Below are 12,129 nucleotides of genomic sequence, written 5' to 3' on the forward strand. Positions count from 1 at the left end.
ACTAAAAGTGTCCGCCATATATTATCGCCACAACTAAAGGAGGGCACTTAAGATTAGGAATTAATATTAGGCTACAGCAGAGACACCAGATAAACCCCAGGAACCCCCAAAAAGGATGTTCAGCCGGACTGGTAGATGGCAGGACCAGCAACGACATTATAGTTGATGTTCGAGAGGTTGAACGGCGTGACGTAGGGGTCGCTGTCCGTGATCGCGATGAACCTGCTCTCCAGCATTAGCAACACGGTCTACTGAACTCGTCGAGGAAATGCTTACATCGTGTCGTTCCAGATGTACGCCGTGTTGTCTCCGAACACGTTGCCGTCGGGCTGCTTCGTGAACGCGCTGGTGCCGCTGATGTTGTACAAGGGCGTGTACGTCGCGTTGATCTGATCAACCCATAGTGCGAACTATAATAATGTATGTGAGTCAGTGAGCGATGTTCAGAGAATAACTTGAAACAAGACATGGGGAGCTTACCTTCGGAGAGCCAGCGGACGTCGTGGTAACATAGCTTCCGTTAGGACCGACCGTCTTGCCTGGAATTTCCCACGTAAGGCTGATCTCATCGCCGGGGTGCGATAGCTGCGTCACGTTGGTTGAAACAGCAGCCTTGCTATCGGGCCTTGTAGCATTCGGGTTGTTCTGGTGTGCATGAAACAAGTCAAGGGCAAGGTAGAATATGACTCTCAGCACGACCTACATTGATGGTCAACGCCGGGAAGTTCTGCCACTCGATGTGGGGGTTCTCCTTCGGACAAGACTTGATGTACGGAGCGAGAAGCGTCCACTGCCAGGCTTGCGGAATTCCGGGGACGAACCAGAGCTGCAACGCAACGAGACGCATTGTCAACACGCGAGTCAACCATTTATGTATGACGAAGAGTGCTCACCGCCATGGGGAACAGCCCCTCAAACTGGCGGAAGACCATCTGCTGGCGCGCCTCGGTCGTGATCGCGTTGATGATCAACTCGACCGGCGCGCGGTTGTTGAGGTGCGGCAGGAAGCCGTACGTGCCAGACTCGCCGAAGCGCGTCAGCTTTTGGCAGAAGTCGATGAACTCGCGGACCGTCTCGAACGGGTACTGGTACTCGCATTGCTTCGCGCCGTGGGCTACATGTATGCCATGGCCCTGGGTCAGCGCTTTTTGTTTTCAAAAGAGAGCAGACAGCTCACGATAAAGCATGTTCGTGAACATCGTCGCATGCCCGACCTCCTGGTCCGCCATCCACTCGATCAGGAACTGATAGTCGTCGTTGAGCCCGGCGTCGTAGAACTCCTGCTTCGAGAACTTGGCCAGGCCGTAGTGGAATAAATCGAGCTCGATCCACTCCTGATTCAGCCCCAGATTCTACAAGCACGTCAGAAGCTGTGTTATGACCGACAAACACAAAGGAATAAGGATGCGCCGACGCACCAGAGACTGAAAGTCGTAGTCGCTCCACGGCCGATACTCGGGCGGTGGCCCGTTCGGGTTCACGCCCACACCCCCTGACGGCATCGCAGGCGGCGGAGGCGAGCCCGGGGCAGCAGTGGGAGATGGCGCGGGCGGGTACGTCGTGGTCGTAGTGCCGTTGACGTTCGTATCGCCGCCGAGTGCGTAATTCGGGGCCGAGTCGCGCTGCTCCGGGGACGGTACGCCCGAGACGAGGCTGGCGCCAATCAGCGCGACGAGCAGTTGCGAGGGAAACATGGGGATTGGGTTAGGTTTGATTGGAAGAGCGGAGCGGAGAGGCTCGGGAGCAGGGCTGAGGATGACGAGGGAGGACTGAAGGACTGTTCCTCTGCTGCGACGGGGTTTTATACCCCACCGTCCTTGCTCTCGTCGCGCAACACCCAGCGCTCCTCATTTCTATCCGGTCTGCCCTCGTCTGAGTGGAAGGTAAGACATAGACTCGGACTGACCAGTTTGAAACGAGTGGGTAGTGCTAGTGAGCACCGCGGGCGCCCCGTCTCGGATCGAATTTCAAGCAGGGGAGTAAATTTGCCCAACTTTAGTTTTACCGCCAAGTAAGTCTTTAATCCTTCCTATACCTACCTTTTCCGACCCTAACGCTCGCAAAGACACCTAGAGATACTTGAGACGGAAATGAGCTTCTTGATGATCATCGTAGTGAGAGCGTGGTTATGGACTCCCTCCCGGAGAAAATCAACCAGGCCACCATTATGATGAACCTGTGGGAGAAGGATTGAGTGGGACGCTTTCCATGGTGGCTTACCGCTAGCTGCGAACTCTGTGTCAATGTCAGTGCAACAAATATTGATCCAAAACCAAGCTGTGCTGCATAAAAGAGAGGGCGAGTAGTCGTCACAGCCACTTCGCCAGGATCGAAAGCATACGCATACGCTCGAGAGACAACCGAAATCAAGACTATAATTCATACATCCCCAGACGCCACGTACACGCGTAACGTAGATCATCATCGCCGTCAACTTCAAGCCGCTCAGGCGTCCTCGACGAGCTCCTCGTCGGACACCTTCTCGCTGTCGCCCGCTAGGCCGCTCTTGACCACCAGGCCCGCGGGCGGATTGAGGATGAGCGCGGTGGTCGGGTACGCGCTGGCCACGGCCTCCCGGCGCGCGGTGAGCTCGTCCATGTTGCGCACGTAGACTTCGCCGCGCTTGATCCACTGGTCCACGACGAGGCCGCTGTGTGTACCGACGAGAGGCGGTCAGTTGGTGGTGATCTGAGAGGAGGAGTAGAGAGGACAAAAAAACGGAGGGAGGACGTACGCGGCGTAGATGGTCATGGCGATGTAGCCGGCCATGGGGACGAGGTAGGAGCGGCGCGTCGTCGCGCGGTCCGCGAGGCCGCCTTGCGCAGGCGGGAACCAGGCGCCGCCGCCAACGCCCATGACGATGAGGCCGGATCCTTTCTTGGTGTGCCGGCCGAGGTTCTTCGTGCCGAGGGTGAAGATGTTCTGTCATGCGAGGAGCCAAGTCTGAATTAGCACGATCGAGGGGACTGTTGAGAGATCTGGAGGGGACGCACGGGATAACATATGCTCTCGAAAAAGAACAGCGCGAAGAGGCAGCCGATGCCGCTGTACCCGGGCAGCTGCGAGACGCAGAGGCAGAAGATGAAACAACAGAGGCCGTAGAACGTGAGCAGCACGGCGGGGTCGATCCAGTGCAGGATCGCGACGCCGATGAAGCGGCCGACGGTGAACGTGATCTGGCAGAAGGAGAAGAGCTGTGAGGCCTTGGAGTAGTCGATGCCGACGCCCTGCGCCTCAAGGTAGTTCACCGCGAAGGACGCGACGGTCACTTGCGCGCCGCTGTGGAGTTGCATGATTACAGGTTAGTAAGATTGAAGATGGGAGAAGAGGGGTTTGGAGGTCGGGGCAAAAGGTGCTCACGTATAGGCGGTTTGGGCAACGAAGCCAAACACGCAGCGGTACTGCTTGTAGAATGGGCCCTCGTCGTCTGCGAGCCCGACGCCGTGGATCTCTGCAGCGAGGGCATCCTCGCCGATCTCAGGCAGGGGACAGAAGTAGAACAGAATGTTAAGGACAACACCGAGCACTGCGACAGCGAGGTAAACCCTAACCGTGCAATGTGACGTCATTCAAGAGTCCTGGTAGTAAATATCACGAACGCACCATTGTACCGTGCCGAGCGTGTAGGCGTTCTCGCCCTGGAAGAACCAGCGCGAGGCGATGAGCGGCCCAGCGAAGCTCGCGACGCCCTGGAAGCCCTGCGAGAAGTTCAGGCGCATGGCGGCGTACTGCGGCGTTCCGAGGACGGAGATGTAGGAGTTGGCGGCGACTTCGAGCGTCGAAAGGCCGCATCCTATAGTGTTACAATAGTGGACGATGCCGGTCCGAAGTCAGCCCCATGGATCATTGATGATGCATGATGAACGCGCGAACGAGCGGGGAAAGTGTATTTTTAGGATTGGATGGATGGAACGGGAACAGGGACAAGGAGCCGATTGCATGCTATGTATGGAGGACTGACCGATGACGAAAGTGCACCCGACGAAACCGCCGTACTTTTCATATGTGGCTGAGGGCCAGAAGAAGATGGCGCCGAGGGAGTAGAGCCCGAGGCCGATATGGATACCTTTCTGTAAAAATTGGGCACGGATATCAGCACGTGTGGAGCGGGGAGAACGGAGGAATGCGGGGGGCGTACCTTGTACCCCACTTTCCTCATCTTTTAGACACCGAGACAGTATAAGCATCTGGGTTGAGGGGAGAGCTTCATGGTGGATACACAAGGCGGACTCACAAACCAGCCGGCGAATGGTGCCCATACGAAGTAAGCTCCCTTGATACAGGCACATATCAATAAGAGCGAGAGGACAAAATGCGGGGAAGGCGTACGAAGTAAGCGAGCTGGAGGAGGGTACTTTGAAGCTTAGAGATGCCAAAGACTTGTTGGAAGTGGGCATTAAGGACATCGAGAAGCTGCACGGCGAGTAGTTTGGTTAGCGTGTCGAGCATCGAGGATGTGAAAAGGATGCCGTACGCCGTACGCGAAGCCCCCTGGGGAAAGTGTGAGCACAAAGAGAACGGTCGGGGATGAGGAAGTAAAACTTACAGGTGAAGAAGAGCGATGTTACGAGAGCGAAAGCAAAACCCCACTGCTGCCTGGTCAAGTCCGACCCTGTTCTCACCGGTCAGGAAGTTTAGAGTCGTCTGAGAAAATAGGATACATACCTGTTGTCTGTACAGGGGCCATTGTGTCAGCTACAGACCTGAGGTGGAGGGAGGTGAAGGAAGGGCTGATCGGATACGGCTACCCGGCGCTGGTAACTTTATAAGAGACCAAAACTGGTGAAGATGGCCATCAGTTCGCCTGCGTTTGTGTATGAGACTGGGAATGGGATGGTGCCAAGTTGGTTCGATCACGCGTCTGGTGGTGTGGGGCTTCCACCCAAATACTTCCGACGCGTCCACCAAGTGACACCCCGCACGGCCCGGCTATCCAAATCGTCATTCATTTCTCCCACAATCTGTTTTCCTCCTCTCCTCGGCACCGTCTTGAGCCAGAGGCCGCAGCAACAAATCCCGCAAGAGTGCGACACCTAGGTCACAAGCTAGGAACGCATTCGCCTCCACGATCCACCCATGGACGCCTCCCCGCTAACCGCGCTCGCCACGGTACGTGTCTGATTCAATAAGCATTTAGCGCGCCTCCATCAACCATCAACCTTCCCTCGTAGGCAAGATACGCCGCCATCAAATCCCAGTATCCTCACGAGGGTCGACGTGCAATTCTCCTTCGCGTCGCTGACGAGTTCTGGACACTGTCGTCGGCGCAGAAGACCGCTCTCGCTCACGCTGTACGTGAACCCCGCACATCGATCGTTGATCTCCTCATGAAAATGAAGCACCCCCGACTCGATGCGCCCATGATCTCAGTCTCAAACCACGGGTAGCCATGGTGCGCCCGCACCCCCATACGCCACCGAACCGGATCCGTTCGACGAAGTGACCACGCGATCGGAGCCTGGCATACTTGTCAGAACGGACTTTACCAACGAGGGCGCGTGGACCTCATTCGTAGACCGTCTTCAACAGGCTGAGGCCGAGCTGGCAAGCGAGGCACAGATGGTAGTCGAAGGCGAGGACGAAGCATCCGGTGCTGCCGAAGTTGCACCTGAGGGAGCTGACGATGCCATGGATGAAGACGACGAAGAATCTTCTTCTGAATCTGAGGCTGGCACCCAAAATGAAGCAGGCGTGTCGAACGCAGGCGCATCGGCGGATGTAGCACCGCTGATCTACGTCTTGAGCCCCGATTCTCCCGAAACGCGGATCGCACTCGGTGGCCTATCCAATCTCGGTGCACTCCGCCTACTCAGTGATGCCATCGTCCGCCCTGCCCCTACACGTCCTGTCGATGCGAAGGCGCTCCCGCCCCATCGCCTGCGCTCGCGAGACGGCTGGCAAGAGACGTACGCGGGCAAAACGCTGTGGATCTACGATGCCCGTTCGAACACCGACGGATGTGCTCGACTCGTGAGCGGCAAGGCCGACCTCTGGGGAACAGCGACGTGCGTAGTTTTCTTTCGCAAGGATGTGACCTTTACCGATTCATTCAATCCATTTTTCAATACAGAGGAGATAGCTGGCGCGCACGTGTATCGCACATGTGCGAACTGCAGGCGGGGCTTACGGGTGGAGGCATGACGATTGACTTTGGTGGGCTCGATCGTTGGGACTATGCCGAGCGCATGCGGAACTTGGGCGAGGCCGAAACGCAATAAAATGCATCGACCCGAGGTCGCCGCTTGTGGTTTGGACTGGCTTCCACCAGTTACCACTGGCACCTCTTGGAGACTGTCGAGTGATTACTGTCGTGGAAGTTCCAGAGTTTATTCGCGCAGACATGATGTACGTGTATCAGACACTACAATTGCCCTCACGTACACTTCGGAACGCGACCTCGAATATAACGACGATGCTGAAGTTGCGCAAATTTACTCCCCTGGTGCTTTAAATTCAATCCGAGTCAGGGCGCTCACTACTCACTCGTTTCAAACTGGTCAGTCCGAGTCTATGTCTTACCCTCCACTTCAGACGAGGGCGGTCATGATTGAAACGAGGAGCGCTTGGCGTTGGAAGACGAGAGCAAGGACGGTGGGGTATAAAACCCCGTCGCAGCAGAGGAACAGTCCCTCAGTCCTCCCTCGCTATCCTCAGCCCTTACTCTCGAGCTTCCCCGCTCCGCTCTTCCATTAAGCCTAACCCAATCCCCATGTTGTCCTCCCAACTGCTCGTCGCGCTGATTGGCGCCAGCCTCGTCTCCGGCGTACCGTCCCCGGAGCAGCGCGACTCGGGCCCGCCGGATTACGCACTCGGCGGCGAGTCGAACGTCAACGGCACTACGACCACGACGTACCCGCCCGCGCCATCTCCCACCGCTGCCCCGGGCTCGCCGCCGCCGCCTGCGATGCCGTCAGGGGGTGTGGGCGTGAACCCGAACGGGCCGCCGCCCGAGTATCGGCCGTGGAGCGACTATGATTTCCAGTCTCTGGTGCGTCGACGCATCCTTATTGCTTTGTGTTTGTCGGTCATAACACAGCTTCTGACGCGCTTGTAGAATCTGGGGCTGAATCAGGAGTGGATCGAGCTCGATTTGTTCCACTACGGCCTGGCCAAGTTCTCGAAGCAGGAGTTCTACGACGCTGGGCTCAACGACGACTATCAGTTCCTGATCGAGTGGATGGCGGACCAGGAGGTCGGGCACGCGACGATGTTCACGAACATGCTTTACCGTAAGCTGTCTGCTCTCTTTTGAAAACAAAAATCGCTGACCCATGGCCATGGCATGCATGTAGCCCACGGCGCGAAGCAATGCGAGTACCAGTACCCGTTCGAGACGGTCCGCGAGTTCATCGACTTCTGCCAAAAGCTGACGCGCTTCGGCGAGTCGGGCACGTACGGCTTCCTGCCGCACCTCAACAACCGCGCGCCGGTCGAGCTGATCATCAACGCGATCACGACCGAGGCGCGGCAGCAGATGGTCTTCCGCCAGTTCGAGGGCCTCTTCCCGATGGCGGTGAGCACTCTTCGTCATACATATACATTGTATTTGCGTGTTGACAGTGCGTCTCGTTGCGTTGCAGCTCTGGTTCGTTCCTGGAATTCCACAAGCCTGGCAGTGGACGCTTCTCGCTCCATACATCAAGTCTTGTCCGAAGGAGAACCCCCACATCGAGTGGCAGAACTTCCCGGCGTTGACCATCAATGTACGTCGTCTCTCTCAAAAGAGTCGTCCCCTTCCGTTGCCAACATTGCCTGATTTCTTGCACACCAGAACAACCCAAACGCGACGAGGCACGATAGCAAAGCTGCTGTATCGACCAACGTGACGCAACTATCGCACCCCGGCGATGAGATCAGCCTCACGTGGGAGCTTCCAGGCAAGACGGTCGGTCCTAATGGAAGCTACGTCACGACGACGTCCGCTGGTCCTCCGAAGGTAAATTCTACATGTCTTGATTCAGTTCATAAGCTGAACTTCGCTCATTGACTTGTTTCCATTACTCTAGTTCGCGCTTTGGGTTGATCAGATCAACGCAACGTACACGCCCTTGTACAGCATCAACGGCACCAGCGCGTTCACGAAGCAGCCCGACGGCAACGTGTTCGGAGACAACACAGCGTACATCTGGAACGATACTATGTGAGCACCCCCCTCGATGAATTCTGTTTTAGCCATGTCGCTAATGCTGGAGAGCAGGTTCATCGCGATCACGGACAGCGACCCCTATGTCACGCCGTTCAACCTTTCGAACATCAACTACAACGTCGTTGCTGGTCCTGCCATCTACCAGTCTGGCTGAAAATCTCTTGGTGGAACTTCCCAGGGGTTATCTCGTACTTCCACTATAGACTAATATTGCATCTTAATCTCGCCCTCATTTATGTATCACGATACCCCAGCGACGGACACCTGTAGTTAACTATAATTACAGAATTGTCTTCTTATTCTCCCATTGCGACCCTTGAACTTACACAATCGACACATGGTGGAAAACATATTTGGCACGCATGTTATGAACCACCTCAACCGAGAGGCCTTTGTTTGGCTCAATATCACAAACCTGAAACGTTGATAACTACGAAAGCCCCCCATTAGACTGCGTTCAAGAGCGCTCAGCGACTTAGCTGCATTCTGCGTGTCATTCACGATTCAATGAAGATAGCTTCGCAATCAAAAGTATTGACGTGCCTCCCCAGCTCCTCAATGCACCTTCTTGGATGTTTATGATCACAATGGATCAAAGAGAGCCTTACAAACGTACCTCATTTAGTGCTTATGGCTCACGAAAATCACGTAGCAGAGTTTGCTTGATGCTAAGAGATGCAAAGAAATGCCTGTGACTACAGAAGTAAAGCATACATCCGCCACTAATACAGTTCCCCGCGGGGATTTTAGGATGTGACGGTCCAGACGCGGACGAGGTTGTCGGTGAAACCACCGAACAGCGTCTGGCCATCTGCTGACCAAGCGATTGAGACACACTCGGGCTCTTTCGAGTTCGAGCCGACATCGGTGAAACTGGGCTTGAGCTCGTCGACGATCGACCTGCAAAGGATATGTATAAGCCTCTATAATACTCATCACACACCGATGGTGCTTACTTGCTCTCAAGGTCGAAGATCTTGACGCAGCTTGCGGTGGCTGCGCACAGCCAATAGCGGTTGGGGGAGAAGACGAGGGCGTTGACAATGTCACCGGCCTCAAGGGAGTAGAGGTGCTTGCCCTCGTTGAGGTCCCAGAGCATGGTGATGCCATCCTTGCCACCGGAAGCAGCAAGCGAGCCATCGGGAGACACGGAGATGGTGTTAATGTAGCCGGTGTGGCCGTAGTGGTTGGTCTTCAGCTTGAACTTGGAGAGTTCCCAGACCTGAATTGGAGTGAATCAGCGGCTAAATTTCAAGGCGAGTAGAGTTTGGTGAGATCATCAGAGATCTTGGTGGAAAATTGGTCTCATCGGGTTGTAGCCCTCTGAAGTAGCAAATATATTTATGTAGCATCATATGAAGCGGAGAGTTGTCCTTCAAGTCATGGGAAACGCTGATGCTCACCTTGACGACCTTGTCCCAGCCACAGGAAACGATAACAGGGTTCATGACGTTGGGGGAGAAGCGGACGCACGAGACCCTGCAAGCGAAGATCAATGCACATCCAGAGTGGAAGGATCCAAAAAAACGCACCACTCGGTGTGGCCCTCATCCTTGATGTCGAATTTACACTCGCCAAGGGTGTTCCAAAGCTTGATGGTCTTGTCGCGCGAGCCAGAGACGATCTGACGGTTGTCAGCACTGAAGCTGACAGAGAGAACGTCCGAGGTGTGGCCAACGAAGCGACGTGTCGTCTGGCCGGTGTTGAGGTCCCAGAGGCGGAGAGTGTGGTCCCAGGATGATGAGAGGGCGAACTGGCCGTCGGACGAGATGACGATGTCCGAGACGAAGTGGTTGTGGCCGTGGAGAATGCGCTTGGGGTATCCGTACGTGTCCTCATCGCGGGTGAGCTGCCAGACGATGATCGTCTTGTCTAGCGATTCAACACACTTAGATTTCTGGGGTCACGGCAGGAAAAGTTCAAGGGGGACATACCGCGGGACGCGGTGAGGATCATATCCGGATTTTCGGAAGAAGTGGCAATGGCGGTGACCCAGCCCTTGTGGCCAGGCAGGGAACCCAGGAAGCGCAGTTGTTCGGCCATGGTGTCGACGACGAGTGAGGGGAGCGTGCTATACCCTTGGGACGTCGCGCTACCTGTCCTCTCCGCCGCTCGCGGCTAGCGTGACGTGACAGCCACTGTGACTTACTGTGTAGTTTGTCGGCTAGCTCCGGACAAAGCCCCTATCAGCGTTGTGTTGTCATCGACGTACCTGACTGTAGGAATATTGGACGTAGTACGCGTCAGGGGACACAAATATTCCATTCCTTAATACTGTAAAGGCATCGCGTCTCAAATTTCAAAGCTCACAAATCGGCTACATCCTATTTCCCGTATAGTTAACCTTCTTACCGTTATTCGTTTGGTTCTGTTTGGCTTTCACGTTGAGCTGGAGGGCCGCTTGATCCACCCGCTCTGAACGCTCCTCATATGCTTAATGCTGAGGCCCCTCACGATGAATTGATGTGTAATCAATCAGCAGTCCACTTAGAAAGCTTTCTTGGCGTCTTATTCACTTTACAGTCTCCTATGCTATACCGCTGCTGCACACGCCCGTTTTTCGTCAGCAGACCCCGACTTCAACTCATCTGGGCCCTCCTTTGGCTTCCTGTTAAATGCCACTACCCCTTGATTGATGTTTGCCAGCCGTCCTAATCCGGCTCTGCATTTAATCTGTCGAAAGCTCCTTTCCTAATCCCCTCTGTACGGGTACGTGAAGCCCCTGGGGTTTCCTGTATAAAAGGAGGCTAGTCCCCGCACAAAATCGCCATCCGCTCGTCTGCTCCTACATCTAACCCCACTCCTCGCGTTATCGTCTGTGCGCCGTTCTTCCCACCAGCATGCGTATAATGTAGTTCGTAGCCAATGTTGAGCGCTGAATTCGTCCTGAATATTGTTCCAGTCGCAATGGCTCCCCCAACCATTATGATTGGTAACCGCCCTGTCAATTTTGTCATTTCTCACTGCAATTTACGATTCTTTTTGTACATACTATATTCCCTATGTTATACCGTATGAAATTTGTCTCTGCGCGTCATTTTTCTGTGTTAGTATGTCCAATAGTTTTGCATACACATTTACGTCAATCAGTGAGCTGGTTGCGATTAGAGGCGTGTTTTTATTAACGCCTGAGCCATATTGGTGAAGCTAGTATGCCTTGGTTCTGACGTGTTGTCAGCTCGTGTGCCTTTGACTCCGAGAAGCGAACAAACACTTTAGACTTGCGCTGAGAGTGTTCGAAAAAAAGAGCAATCCCAACTTCTGAGAAGCTCGAAACGCAGTGTGTAGTATATACCCTAAAAGCATGTAAGACGTCCAACAAAGATAATGTTGTTTAAATCCTTTGAAAAGCTGGCATATAATCGTTTAGTTGTGTCCGGTTTGGCCACTGACAGATCTCCGGGAGCCATTCACCATTAAGGGGTACCTTTCTGAACGCCTATCAGTTTTGGCGTCGGTTTAGATTTCACACGCACTTGCCTAACTTTGCAACAGATTGTTAGTTGCTCCTGGACCTGGAAAAGTTATGCTTCCTGTGTTCTTGCGTGACTAGGTATTGTTGTACCAAAATAACGTGTCCCCAACCCTTGCCATCTAAATGCCGGAGAGCAGCGGAGGCGTGTCTTGTGTTAAGTACTCAATTGCAGCCTCCACCGCACTGGTTTCCCGAGCTTGTAAACTTAGAGGCGCAGCCAGAATACTGCAATCACCTTATCGCTTTCTAGCTACACGTTTGAGCCACTCTCATGCTTATGATAAGACACATCCATTCAGTCTGTCAACCACGCTTATTGTTTAATGTAAAAGATTATCAAAATCGTGCAAATGCCAAGAGTTTGTATACTACAGACTCGGACCTCTCACGCGGTTAAGGAGCATACAGACAGGTCACCGGACTAAGGAACTCGGCTTGTCTCCGAATAAAGCGCTTAAGCCCTCCAATACAAGGGCCCATACATAAATTGACGGCGGGTCCATGCCCG

General features: G+C 54.4%; 5 protein-coding genes across 5 annotated transcripts; 2 read left to right on the forward strand and 3 right to left on the reverse strand.

The window, feature by feature from the left end:
* Positions 1-119: 119 nt before the first annotated feature.
* On the reverse strand, positions 120-1,517 carry CONPUDRAFT_27797 (Rds1 protein; the record flags this gene model as incomplete). Its single annotated transcript, XM_007768086.2, has 7 exons — positions 120-222; positions 277-410; positions 481-645; positions 704-826; positions 894-1,114; positions 1,178-1,352; positions 1,419-1,517. Coding segments are annotated over 7 exons (1,020 nt in total), but the record flags the coding sequence as incomplete, so codon positions are not given.
* Positions 1,518-2,425: 908 nt separating this feature from the next.
* Positions 2,426-4,765, reverse strand: CONPUDRAFT_101103 (MFS general substrate transporter). Its single transcript, XM_007768559.1, has 12 exons — positions 4,666-4,765; positions 4,547-4,612; positions 4,475-4,491; positions 4,330-4,413; positions 4,235-4,273; positions 4,139-4,159; positions 3,962-4,070; positions 3,604-3,793; positions 3,361-3,546; positions 2,994-3,279; positions 2,735-2,922; positions 2,426-2,650 (listed from the first exon to the last, which is right to left on the reverse strand). Exons 1-12 carry the CDS (start codon positions 4,685-4,687, stop codon positions 2,446-2,448), a joined length of 1,413 nt encoding a protein of 470 aa, XP_007766749.1. The 5' UTR covers positions 4,688-4,765; the 3' UTR covers positions 2,426-2,445.
* A 252-nt stretch (positions 4,766-5,017) lies between these two features.
* CONPUDRAFT_120906 (uncharacterized protein) lies at positions 5,018-6,408 on the forward strand. The gene is made up of 4 exons (XM_007768560.1): positions 5,018-5,109; positions 5,172-5,291; positions 5,371-6,005; positions 6,071-6,408. Exons 1-4 carry the CDS (start codon positions 5,077-5,079, stop codon positions 6,216-6,218), a joined length of 936 nt encoding a protein of 311 aa, XP_007766750.1. The 5' UTR covers positions 5,018-5,076; the 3' UTR covers positions 6,219-6,408.
* A 481-nt stretch (positions 6,409-6,889) lies between these two features.
* Positions 6,890-8,398, forward strand: CONPUDRAFT_101110 (Rds1 protein). The gene is made up of 7 exons (XM_007768561.1): positions 6,890-6,988; positions 7,055-7,229; positions 7,293-7,513; positions 7,581-7,703; positions 7,772-7,936; positions 8,007-8,140; positions 8,198-8,398. The coding sequence occupies exons 1-7, from the start codon at positions 6,905-6,907 to the stop codon at positions 8,298-8,300; spliced, it is 1,005 nt and encodes a 334-aa protein (XP_007766751.1). The 5' UTR covers positions 6,890-6,904; the 3' UTR covers positions 8,301-8,398.
* A 409-nt stretch (positions 8,399-8,807) lies between these two features.
* CONPUDRAFT_80978 (guanine nucleotide binding protein beta subunit) lies at positions 8,808-10,225 on the reverse strand. The gene is made up of 5 exons (XM_007768311.1): positions 10,081-10,225; positions 9,679-10,018; positions 9,550-9,625; positions 9,103-9,368; positions 8,808-9,046 (listed from the first exon to the last, which is right to left on the reverse strand). The coding sequence occupies exons 1-5, from the start codon at positions 10,187-10,189 to the stop codon at positions 8,893-8,895; spliced, it is 945 nt and encodes a 314-aa protein (XP_007766501.1). The 5' UTR covers positions 10,190-10,225; the 3' UTR covers positions 8,808-8,892.
* Between the last annotated feature and the right edge of the window lie 1,904 nt (positions 10,226-12,129).

Source organism: Coniophora puteana (assembly GCF_000271625.1).
Source record: "Coniophora puteana RWD-64-598 SS2 unplaced genomic scaffold CONPUscaffold_4, whole genome shotgun sequence".
NCBI classification, from domain to species: Eukaryota; Fungi; Basidiomycota; class Agaricomycetes; order Boletales; family Coniophoraceae; genus Coniophora; species Coniophora puteana.